The 13,258-nt window shown below is 38.2% G+C and overlaps 1 protein-coding gene across 2 annotated transcripts in view; it reads left to right on the top strand.

The window, feature by feature from the left end:
• LOC117435557 (serine/threonine-protein kinase 3-like) overlaps positions 1–13,258 on the top strand; it is a 126,862-nt gene that overhangs the window by 83,464 nt on the left and 30,140 nt on the right. For both annotated transcript variants that reach the window (XM_059012614.1, XM_034058843.3), the window contains one exon: positions 2,020–2,227. In XM_059012614.1, coding sequence (XP_058868597.1) covers positions 2,020–2,227 — 208 coding nt within the window. The remainder of the gene's footprint in view (positions 1–2,019; positions 2,228–13,258) is intronic.

The following is a 13,258-nucleotide window of genomic DNA, read 5'->3' as shown; positions in this document are numbered from 1 at the left end:
TGTGTGTTTTGAAAATAATAATAATAAAAAAACTGTTCTCATGTGGCCAGCACCTGTTCATGAGACCCCCACTTACAGGCGTAGTTTGAGTGTTAGATTTTGAGATTAGTTTCCATACGCATCATGTTAAACACACCAGAACAACCCTTAGGTGACCCAGCTTCAGTCCCTCAGTGTTCCACTATTAAAATTATGATCTATTAAAAAAGAATTTGCATCAGGAAAATGTTTGGGTGTGATTGATGAAAGTGAGTCATACTTTTTCTTTTTTAGGCACCCTCCCAAGAAAATTTACCCAGCTAGTAGAGTTAATAAATACGCTGAAGATTAATATCATCATACAGGTTACATTTTGATGGATTGCTAGGCTAAGTTACTTAATCTAGGCCTGATGGGGATACTGAAAGTAAAAATAAAAATCCACAAGGCTTTATAAAAAAAAAAAGCTGACGGCACACGCTTCGGAGGACCTCCCGAGTCAGCGCAGGGGTGGTAGTGGTGAGCTAAGCCTAAAAATAATTGACAATTTCAAATTGGGGAGGAAATAATAAAAAAATAATTGGCAACGACTAAATTATTAAAAGAAAAAAAAAAAAAAAAAAAAAACGTTACTTCATATATAATCTTTTTTTTTAGGTCTTCACAACACTTTAATGTATATTTGAAGTATAGGGGTTACGTTTAGGGTTTCATGTGAATAACTTTTAGCTGTTCTTTTCCTAGTTAATGTTTAATAAGGGACATGCAATGACTGTCAGAAATCATTTAGGTAAAGATCCAAAATGAAGAAAAGGAAGGTGCTATTTGCATGCTTGAAAAAAGTAATGGCCATGCACACTGGGGAAGGATTCAAAACCAACAGATTGAGACTCAGTTGCCTGAGATTTGTGGTTGTTATTTATTACTGTTTGAAAGACAATTTAAAGAGGACCAGAAAACCTTAGTTGGAGACAAAGCCCATAGGTGGAGTAGATAAGGATATGCATATCTTGATGATAAAAGCATTTGTAGATGTTGACTTATTGCTCTAAAATTGTTGGTATGAGAGACCGACATTTGGATGTGGTTATGTGCCTTGTTGATCTTAAACCACTGTTTTGTGGTTCAGATTGAGTTGACTATATCTGTTAAAATGGATTATGTCTTATTTTCACCTAAACCATACAGTTAGCGCCACAACTTGCAGGATTGCTGTTTTTAAAGCTGCTTTCTCCATGTAATGTCTATAATGGAAACTCAAATATATGTAGATGACCTGACCCAGTATTCTCATTCTCATATGCTTCCCAGCTGATGCTCTGAATTTATATTCTTTTGCAGTCAACCTGTTTTATGAGTATTTTTACACACAGTCCTCTAATTTAATTACTATGTGATGTCTCCAAGAGACATTTAAAGATTGCTGACCTCTTTGTTTGAACAACATCAAGCACACATTGATCAGTGGCATTAATCATTCAGTTTTATTGTATTATAATGCTCAGGCTCCCTTTAGTACTCTGGTTGTACAGTATGCTAACATAGATACCATTTCCACATGTGAAGAACATTGTGGCATTAGGTAGCACATATTTTAAATATGAATTATTATCCTAGGGGACAATACTAGATTTTGCTATTTCAATAAAAGCTTTCCCAGCCAGGGTTAACTGTACTGTAGGAAATTATAGATTTTATTGGCTTTGGAACTGAAATGATGCCATGAGCAAGAAACCTGATGTTGCATGGTGTCCAATGCACTGTACATTTATCTTTCTCTATACTGTATTAGTAATCTTTGTTTTGACCAGTATACTGGATTTGAATAGGGATGTGTTCCATAAATGAAAGCTGAAAAAAAAAAAAAGCATACCTTTTACTGTCAGGTCATTAAACATTTTACCACAAATCTTCGGAACATGGTGCAAAACATTAACTTTAAATTTGCTGAACAGTGACAATTTATTTCGAACAATGCTGAATTGTGTTCAGTACCTTTCTCCTGCCCTCCCTCTTATTTCTTTGTTTATTTCTTTTAAGGATGAAGAGATTGAAGTAGATTCCCACACCATGGTAAAAACCAGCTCAGAAAGCGCAGGCACAATGAGGGCTACCAGTACGATGAGTGATGGGGCCCAGACAATGATCGAACACAACAGCACCATGCTAGAGTCCGACCTGGGGACGATGGTCATTAACAGTGATGAGGAGGAGGAGGATGAGGAGGAGGAGGATGGCACCATGAAAAGTGAGTTGCTCCTTTTAACGTGTGTGGTCAAACACCCTTATCTTAGGTGTGTGTGTGCGTATGTTTGTGTCCTACTCTACAGGCTGAACAAGATGGAACTCCCAAAGCTGGTACTCCGTAGAGTAACCCAAAGGTTTTAGATCTAGTTCAAACCCAGGCCAAATGTGTCTGTCTATCTTTCTATATGATGTACAACAATACTGTTGGAGTAATATAAATATTAATATCAATGCAAAATATGGACATATTAGGTGTTGCAAATACTATTGGGGATTAATCTTGAGTCCGTAATATGCTACATCAAATGCTTATTAGAAAATGAAACCCTTAATTAAATCTTAGTTTTCATAGCCTTATCAACCTGTTTTAAGGGAACAATGGGGATACAATACCGGTGGAATGATTTGTACATATTGTGGCAGACCCAAGGGAAGGGTGATTGAGGGGAAGTATAGAAGGGTGGAGATTTTAAGGGGATTGTGTCCAGCCACAAAATGGCCGACCCAAAATTGACTACAATGCACAAAATGGCCGCTTGTAGGGACAGCACTACCCAGAAGCCTTAGCGGGATGGCAGGGTGTGGTCAGCGCACCTGTTAGGAGCACATGGGTGTGATTCACCTATTTAAAAAGAGGCTGACTCTCAGCTCAGGTTGGTGAGTGTGGAGTTGGCGTGGAGTGATGTAGGAGAGCCGTGTAACTATATTGAGAAAAGCTATTGATTTGCCGTGTGTGACTGGGGACTGTTTCGAGAACACTATTGCCTGTATTGACCCACCTTTGTATGAGAACCTGAACTGCGTACCGGACTTTTGCTTTGTCCCAACGACCCTGTGTATTGAACATAGGGAAATAAACATACAGGTACTGTCCTGTTTTACCTCCATTACTGTCTCCAAACAAGTGTCTTGTCTACTAAACCGATTTGTGTACAAGTTTTACTCAGACGAGTACTACTTTGTCACAATATAAAACGTATTTGTTCAGATAAAACTAATATACCGAGCATCAAAAGAAACATCACTATTATAACACATTTATTTTAGAAAAAAAATAAGGTATATAAATGATGGACATTTGACATGGACGTTTTTGGTTTCTTTTTAATCACTCGATCATTCATCCTTGACCATGACACGCTTGAATGACTATGACTGAAGCATATGCACTTAATCACCTAATTAGTGAGACAGTTGATTGGACACTGGATATAGAGTGATTTCATCTGTTGAATTGCAAGCTTGAATAAAAGCAATAAAGAAAATCACAGAATAAAAAACCCAATATGCCACGTCTGTGAAGAGAGCAGCGCCTTCGTGCAATCGGCATGTTGGAGGCTGGGCTAGGGCAGCGTACTGTGGCTCTTCCCTCTTGGGTGCTCACAGCCAGCAATTTCAAGCTTGGCGAGACGGTCTGTCAATGACAGGCCACGAACTGGGACACCAAGAGTCACAACACCTGCCCTCATTTTGCAGCATCTTCGTGATGTCAATTGTTAATCAGCACAATAAAAAGTCACTGCACCTGCTCTAAAAGTTTGTCATTTTTCGATCACATCTAGTGAATTTTATCCAAATATAAGTGATAAGTTTCTTTTGATGCTCAGTATAGATGTAACTACATAGTTTCTTTACTTTGTACCTTTCCTAATTCTCAACATTGACGTATGCAGGAGAGTTTAAGTACAATTCAGCTGCTATTACGGGGGTTCCCCACTAGATGGAAGTGTAATACCTTGCTATTTCTCTTTGCAAACTTGCCTAATCAAAATTTAGCCATGAAGTGCAATTGATTATGATTGCCCTAAATGCAGTCTTCAGTGCCATTGCCTTAGGCTTGTGCTCCAAAGCCCCACAGTAACCTGCTCATTGTCACATGTTTTAAGTAACAAATTACCCTGCCAGTTACCATTTCATGCCAGTTTTTTTTTGGTAAAGATGGCCCTGCCAGTGTCAAAGCATCCTATCTCAGAAACTATTTGAGATAGTAACTTCTGATTTTCAGGGTTATATAAACCCTGCATGCTTAAGACATGTATTAACTGTTACATTGTTCTTTGACCTAACATGGCTGCCTTATTGCGGTCATATGACCTGTGAAGTTACAGCTGCATGTTTAGTACACAGTAGTATTCTTTGATTTTATTACAAGTCTTTACCTCTGGCCATAGCAGTGATACAGACCAGATGCTTTGGCATATGGTTTGACATGGTGCATGGTTGTATTTTGTGTTTTTTAAAGTTCCTTTACAGGTAGTGTCCAGTGAACATTAATTATGTCAGTGCCACATTCTTTTAACCTCATACCATATAACTGATACAGACCACTTGCTTTCAGACAGGGTTTTTACAAGCTGTATTCTACTTCTCTTGGTTAAATTTAGCCATTCCACTACACAATTGTTTTTAACCTTGGGACATACAAATAATGCAGATATTTTTCACAGTTCCATATTGTTTCATGTTTACAAACCAATCAATCTGACATGACATACCCCTAAGATTATGCGATTTGAAGATGCTTTTCATTTTATTCACATTTTCTTAAGTGTTTTTTTTTTCTTTTTATTATTACACTAAACTATAATTATTTTGTTTCTAATATCCACATTCTTCTTTGCAGTTTTTGGACATTGTTTTCAGTCTTGTTGGTGATTTTATTAATAACATTCAATCTTTTTCACTGTTCAGGAAGAAAAAGCGAAATGAAAAAATACTTATTGAGGTGTACATCAGTTTAGGAAAGCTGACTTTTAAAACTGACAGGCACTCTGTATTTTCTGGTATAATCATGGATATTGTGTCACTGAAAGTGTCTCTTCCATTACAAAACATTAGTTTCATGGTACTTGGCTGACAGTTTAGGTAATAAAATGCTAAGCTACAAATATTTATTCATTCATTCATTCATTCATTCATTCATTCATTCATTCATTTATTAGCAGACATCCTTATCCAGGATGACTTACAGTTGATACAAAATATCACATTACAGATGAGAGCAGTTATAAAGGCTGACAGCACACACTGCAGAGGACAGTGTGTGTTCGTCTTCGCCGTTCCCGAGTCAGTGCAGGGGTGGTAGCGGTGAGCTGAGATAATTGGATGTTTCAGATTGGGAGAAAAAATTGGGTAAAATCAGTTGGCGATTTATTAAATATAAATAAATAAATAAATAAATGAATAAATAAATAAATATAAGATTAAAATCAAGTACAAGATACAGAAAGTAGTTATAATTAAGTGCAGTAGTAGAATATGGCAAAGTATGGAGCAGTTCAGTGCAAGTATAAACTGCTGCAATTGGGTGCCATATAGTCCAGTATAGTGGAGAGTTGTGAGGTTTACAGATGCTGTCTGAACAGGTGTGTCTTGAGGAGGCGCCGGAAGGTGGTCAGGGACTAAACAGATATCCGTGGGTAGGTCGTTCCACCACTGAGGGGCAAGCGTGGAGAAGGAGCGTGATCTGGAAGTGGGGGAGCGGAGGGGGGCTACAGCTAATCTACCAGTGGCAGAGAAGTGGAGGGGGTGTAGGGAAAAATAAGTCTGAAGATAGGATGGAGTAGAGCGGTCGAAACAGCGATAGGCGAGTACAAGAGTTTTGAATTGGATGCGAGTGGCGATAGGGAGCCAGTGGAGGGAGCGGAGCAGTGGTGTAGTGTGGGAGAACCGAGGAAGAGAAAAGACAAGGCGGGCAGCAGGGTTTTGGATGAGCTGGAGCGGACCGCAGGAAGGCCAGCCAGGAGAAAGTTGCAGTAGTCAAGGCAGGACAGTACCAGGGCATGAACTATTAGCTGCGTGGAGTGGTTGGTGAGGAAGGGGCAAATTCTGCATTTGTTTTTGAGTAAGAAGCGACAGGAGTGTGCCAGAGTAGAGATGTTCTGAGAAAAGGAGAGAGAGAGTGGTCGAGGGTGACATAGAGGTTCTTGGTGGATGAGGAGGGAGAGAGGGTGGTGGATTCAAGAGGAACAGAGATAAAGAGATCAGCAGTGAGGGAAGAAAAGGAGGTCTGATTTGGAGACGTTGAGTTTAAGATGATGCAAGTGCATCCAGGAGGTAGGAGGAGAACCAGGCAAGAGCAGTGCTAGAGTCCCAGGTCAGCGAGAGAGGACAGGAGAATAGAGTGGTCGACTGTGTCAAAGGCAGCAGAGAGGTTGAGGAGAATATCAAGCCAGCATGCTGCCTTTGTTCTCCGATATTCCAAAGCATTGCGGTCAGCATCTTCTTTTAAGTGGTTCTTGAAGATAGCAGTGCATTGTTGAAGCAGTTGATTTGCTCATTGTATTTATATTGGACCACTGTGGAGCAATATATGAAAGATTTGTCCAAAAGTTCACTTTGAACTGACTGGGAACATGATGTGCGTGTGATGTCGACCCTGTAAATGTGGCTGTTATCATTGATCCTACCCTCAGGATTATCTCTAAAGCCTTGTGAAAGCTGTGAGGCCTTAAATCTGGAAAAGCTTTCTGTTCATTTTCTTATTTACTTTCTTCCAATACTCAGAATTGTATTTAAAATTTTAATGCATATTTTTCAAATCTTTTAATCAATCAATCAATCATTATTTTATGTAGCGCCTTTCATAGTGGACCACCATCACAAAGCGCTTTAGAAGATGCAGTAACAACAAGAACATCCATAATACTTTAAATACAGAGAAATGCATAATACATGATACAGTAAAAAACAATGCATAATACATGATACAGTAACAAAAAAAAAAACAACACAATGCATAATACATGACAGTAGCATAATACATGGAATAGTATCAACAACACAGCAGCTAATAGCAGATATCAGGTTTAAAGAACATGGAAAGCACAAGAGAACAGGTGGGTCTTGAGAGATGATTTAAAGCGAGCAATAGTGGGAGCATCCCTTAATCAGCTTTGCAAATCTATTTGTGTTCTCAACGCTGCAGCCTGACTGAAGTTGATGACAAAGCAGCCATTTGTACTATTAGACTGAGCATTGACCTGAGCATTGTTAGGCTTCAGTGATGCAGTAAAAGTCTTTAATGTACCTGTGGTGGGGCTAAGGCCCTGCACATGTGCAGGGTTTTCAATTAGATTTATGGTATGTGGCACTTGCAAGGTAGTAGGGCTGTGGCGCATAGGTCTGATGGGGGAGTGTGGGAGTGGGGTGCCCCCCCCCCCCATTTTGAAGGATTCTGCTGATGTTAATACAGCACCTCTCTGCACTTCAGCATTTGTATATCAGCTGATATCCCATCATGCCTTTCTTCTTAAAGACGTACAGCCTCTATACATGAACCCCCAATATCTCTGACAAGCACCTGGGTACATATTGTTACGATATCACAACAAAAGGAATGCTTTTTTAAATTTTTTTATTTATTTTGGTGAATATGTATAGCTATTATATACTATATATCGCCTTACAGTACGGTACTAGGACAAAAAATGGACTGAATGATAATACCCAAAAATAATCTTAGTATTTTTTTTTTATAAAGTAGCTGACGCAAATATAGTATTAGGCGGTGGATCGTGCCGATCGCCGGCTTATTTTGAAAACCCTGCATATGAATATAGTTTAGTTTGTGTATTTTGTTAGATTTTTCTTTCCTGTTTATTTTTGTAAATAATTACAGAACCAGATGCTCCGCATGAGACATGCTACTAGCCTGTTTACAAGGAATCGCAGCCAAGGATTGGCTGGCTGCTCATCCTTGGCCAGCTGCTGGGTGTATCACAGTGGTGTCTCGCGATACAGGGGCCAGCTAATACACATCCGGGCTGTGAGTCAAGGAGCAGGACTGTCTGCACTATCCCAGCCAACAATCCTAACTTAAACCAAACATCCAACCACTGTGTGTGGAGCTGGGATCGGGGTTTTAACCCTACACACAGCAGGGATTAGTTTAGGGATTTTAATTCCCATGTGATGTGTGTGAGAGTGTGTGTCAGCGGGACCTCCTAGAACAAAGGATCGGCACTTGCTGTCTTAATGGCACCTTTTATTTTCTAGTTGTGTTTTTGTTTTACCTGTTTGTTTATTTCTTGTATGTGGTGGTAGTGTCAAATGGGTTTTCGTTTTCTGTGTAAATACATCCTGAGTGCCTGTGTGGCGTTTTCAAGAATTTCCTGTGTCTCTCCCAATCGGTGAGTGGATAAGCCACACCTCCTACTGTATCACAGGACCACATAATGGAAGATTATTTTTAAATGAAGTGATTTTAAAATGATTTTGTAGCCAACCTGAATTATATAATTGCAGATTTGAAAAGACAACCTTGTCTTCACTGCAGCACCTGACTCGTATGGCAAGTGTCTTGCCTCGCAGTGCTTATATAAGATACTTTTACATGGACATCTAACAATGATGTTATCTGTGACCTAGCTAAGGATTGTTCAGTTAATACTTTATAGTTAATAGATATATTCAAATCAATTCTGGCAATGTAAAAGATTGGGCAAAACCAATAGTTTGTTAATCAACACAATGATTATCCAGTTAATTGGCTGAAGAAGACCCGAGTTATAAATAGTTGACTGCAGATACATTTTAAGGTATGTTTCAGAATCCTTGCATGCAAACGCTTGCAGGATAAACCTTAAGATGATATAACCAACTACCAGTACTTCTCAAAGTATAATATACTCTACCATCTAACTGTGTAATTAATCATCAGAAGCTAGATTCATATTTTGTCATTTGTTTCAGTACATGCTGAATTCTATTAGTAAGGTGATGCCAACTTTGGAAAACAAAAATATCACCATGTCAAACCCCACCTCTAATGAGTAGTCTGAAAACTGAACTGTGGATACAGATATCATAAATTGAATGTTGCTGAATGCTGAAGACTATTCAATAAACACATATTAATATATCTTCCAGCTGAAATTGATAGAATTCAGACAAAACAGGAGTAGAGGCATTACTAGTAATTGCCACTTAACTAAAATGATCTAGCTGTCTGCCTGCAGCATTCAGCTTCAGAATGTGTACAGATTAGATTTAGACCTGCTTTGAAGGACTAAGTGGCTATACCTTGTTTATTTATTTTCTCAGTAGTATAACCTCACCATCCACTCTTGTCTGGCATTATGAAAACATGAAAGGGCAGTTGCCAATCAGCAGTCTTGTTGACACTGTGGCAAAGTGTGGGGTAGAGTTACAGAGGGGAGATATATAGGACCGCAGATAGCACGAAGCCTATACCCTCTATAACCACTGGGTGAGACAGTGTAGTCCAACAGCCTTAAGGACAGGGTAAAAAACACACTTCCCAAGAGGCTTTGTGGGATCCAGGGAATCCAGGGCACCTGTGGTTTATTGGCAGGTGTATTTAAAAACCCTGAACCCTCCTGATAGCTGTCTGTGTTGGTCTAAGGCCATGGAGTGTGGCGGAGAGACCGACTAAGTGAAGGTCAACATGAAGGATATTAAATCATTGCATTTAATATTGTAATTGTGCTAAACCGGCAAGCAGCTTAGCTGCCCGGTTATTAGTTAGTAGTTTTCTGTTTAGTTAGTACTCTGTGCGGGAGTTAAGATTTTGTTTTTGTTTTGTTTATTTTTGTGATTCTTTTGACTTAAAGAATTGAACTCGCGTCCTCTGAACAAGGACTCACTGTATTTAAATAAACATACAGGTACCGCCCTGTTTTTGAATTCCACTCTGTATTGTTCTTCCTACTTGAAGGCTGTGGTATTTGCCCTGCTAAACGGTGGTAAACAAGACAAGTTGTCACAACACCTTTATAATGATCAATACAAAATCCATTCTTTCTGCTCAATAATTTTAGCTCCCTTTTAAAACATAATCTGTCAAACTAATAAAAATAGCCTTGGTGATCCATCAGACTTTCCTCCACTAATGTTATCGGCCATCCCTCACTTGTGATGGAATCATTTTGTATACTTCACTGTAGGTTCACATGAATACAGAATGAGCCTGGGCTTGTACTTAGGTGTATGCTTTTTGTTGTTGAGAAAATGCAGTTAATCCTTTGGTTTCATAAGCCCCAAAGCTGAGAAGTTCAAATACAAGATGTGGTAGCTAAGATGTTTTATACATTTCTGCATTTCTATACACCAGCATGTTAAATTATAATAGTAACAAAGAGCACATTAAAGCACAGATTTTTCTTTTCTTTCTCTTCTGCTGTTTTGCTAAAATAGGCTTGTACGCAAGTCCATGAGCTTATCTCGCACACCTGTTGCTTACAGTGTACAGTGCTTTGGTTTTTATAGTTTTCTATACATCTATTTTTTTGTCTTCCACCCACTCACACACAAATTTACATTTACAAGTTATTCTACACAAGTAGTTTTAAACACCTGTACTATGATGCAATACCCAACTGCCTTTAATGGCTAACAAACCACACAGCAGAAAAAAACCTCAGTATTTTTATTTAACCTTGTAACTTGTCATAGGCTGTTTTTGTTTGTTTTTTAGAATTGTAATTGTTGTTTTACATCACAGAACAAATGTGCTAATGACAATTTAGATTAAATAGCTTGAAGATAAAAAAAAGAAAACAGAAGTGTTAGATGAACAGATATAAATAAACTTTTCCTTTTTGGTCTTTTGAAGCCAGGTACCCTGCATATCTCAAAGCTCTTGGGACTGAAAACATAAGAATATTGCTGCAGGCTAGTACTGTAGGTTGCTCTTTTTCAAGTGCAATGCTAGGGGAAGAAGTAAGTAGGCTAGATTTTTATTTGTCACAATTATTGTTGTAACATTGGATGTATGCTTTTGTGCCTTTTCTGTATTTGTACTGTAGATTTCATTATGCTTATTGCTTACTGTGGAAGGGTAGTGTCATGGTTAAGGCCTGCGGCAGGAATAGAAGAGGCAGAGGACAGGAGATTGCAGTTCAAAAAGCTTTTCTGCGCACACTTTTATTCTTTACAAATCAAACAAACAAAACCTCCAAAATAAACACCTGAGTAAAGGCTGTCTGTGTGCAAGACAGAGTGCATAACCTGCTTCTCTCATCCCTTTCTCTAAACCAACTCTCTGGAGCCGTCTCTCTTTTATAGCATATGGCCAGGTGTGATTAATAAATTGCCACCTTCCACACATGTTTTTAGCAGGGAGTGGATTCTAACCCCAGCCCTGACATATTTAGCACATACTTTTATTTACACGGACTGACACAATATTTACTAATTTACATGTACAGGGCCCCTGCCCTGCCACATATACAAAGATATAGTTACATGTCGGTGTTGCTGCATACAAAATATCTGGACTAGTCCCATACAATCGGTCTACTTTATAACCAAATAATGTGGGTTTAAAATCTTTTAGATGTGTGTATCTGTAAAGCTGATGTCTAAAGCTCTTATGTGATGCTTCCATTTGTATCTTCTGAGTGTGCCATTTGTGAACATTCATCTTTGTAACATTGTCATTTTCCATCTTGGGCAGAGGGTTTCTTAATTACCCTTTTCCAGTAATTAAACATTAACTAAGCAGGTTATTGCATACTAAATCTTCATTGTAATTATGCATCCAATTAATTTTAAATAGTGTGTTACCTACTTATAAATCAGTGCATATCACAGATTAGTTAATGGAGCTGAATATGAAGAGTGCTTGCAATAAGATGACATCTTCTCACATTTGAATCTTGTCTTGAACATGTTGCAGCGTTTCTTTGGTTTTTTTTTGTATATTTGTCCGTTGTATGTTACTTTGCTTGGTATATTTATTCTTTAGTTGGCCAAGGTTCCCTCAAGGCCAGGACAGTCTTACACTCTTAAAGGCAATTTTAATAATGATTGAGTAATAACGGGTATGTATGTGTGTGTGTGTGTGTGCAGAATTCTTATCCGCTTATACGGTTTCATTGGCATAGCTTGTGTTTGAAGATGATTTAGCATCTGTACACCTCCCTCGTGCACAGCCACTTATTGTCCGCTCGAAGACAGGCAATCAGGGTTAAACCCAAGGTGGTTTTATCTGCAAAATCAGTTCTAGGAAGCTTTAAAAATGGAGCCACAGACAAGACCTTAACAAATAATAAATTAAGTTCAAACAAGCCTATCAATAGCACATTTGTGAATATATCCTCATTAGTCATTTTGGTCCGATTTGGGCAGTATAATGTAATATATTTCAAGATATTTAATTAATAATAGCATAACATTCCTTTTATGTTACAGCACATTATATCTGAGTTTCCATATATATTACATTAAAACACATACAGTACTAACACTGAGGAATGTTCTTGCTGAGTAAGACACAGGTGGTCAAGGATATCAGCACATGGATGCGGTTTAAATAGGACCAATTGCATTAATTACAAGTTCTCATATGATATCTGAAGTGATTGGTTTTACCTTCTGCACTTGTGCAGTCTACCGGTCTGACTGGAGGTGTTTCCATTTTTTGTAAACTACACTTTTTGTACAGAACAGATCTTCCTATTTCATCTACTGTTTTTGCTGCTGTTTGGATTACACCAAAATATTATTATTATTATTATTATCATTATTATTGTTATCATTATTGTAATCTGTTTTTAGTCATAAGCCAGTGTGTCTGTATATTAACCCACTAAGTGAAGTGTTCACAAAGGCACACATTTCCGAAGTTACCACTTTTTTTGGCACTCACCCGTGTCCAATCGGGCAAATCTAGATTGGCCTAGAACTTGAAATAGACGACTGGGCAAAACCTATTTTTTCAACAGTTTTCACTGAATTTCGGGGCTAGCACAGGAAAGCAAAGCATGCATATATATATATATATATATATATATATATATATATATATATATATATATATATATATATATATATGTGCTTTGAATTGAGATAGTTACCTCATGTTTTTCTTTTTTTTAACTGGTATTATAGCATACACAGTGTGAAAGGATAGTGTCAGTAATGACTCAGTCAGGAAGCCACAGTGGAAGTGCTGTTGCGCACATTTATTTACAGAAACAAAAACAAACAAACAAGGCGCAGGGGCCAAAATAAAGCAGGTAAATAAAGCCTTACTGTCAAGTAGTCTGTGCTGAATTGTCCAGGCTGG

Source organism: Acipenser ruthenus, chromosome 3, assembly GCF_902713425.1.
Source record: "Acipenser ruthenus chromosome 3, fAciRut3.2 maternal haplotype, whole genome shotgun sequence".
Classification (NCBI taxonomy): domain Eukaryota; kingdom Metazoa; phylum Chordata; class Actinopteri; order Acipenseriformes; family Acipenseridae; genus Acipenser; species Acipenser ruthenus.
The sequence above is the reverse complement of the archived record's forward strand: the minus strand, read 5'-3'. Positions and strand labels throughout refer to the sequence as shown.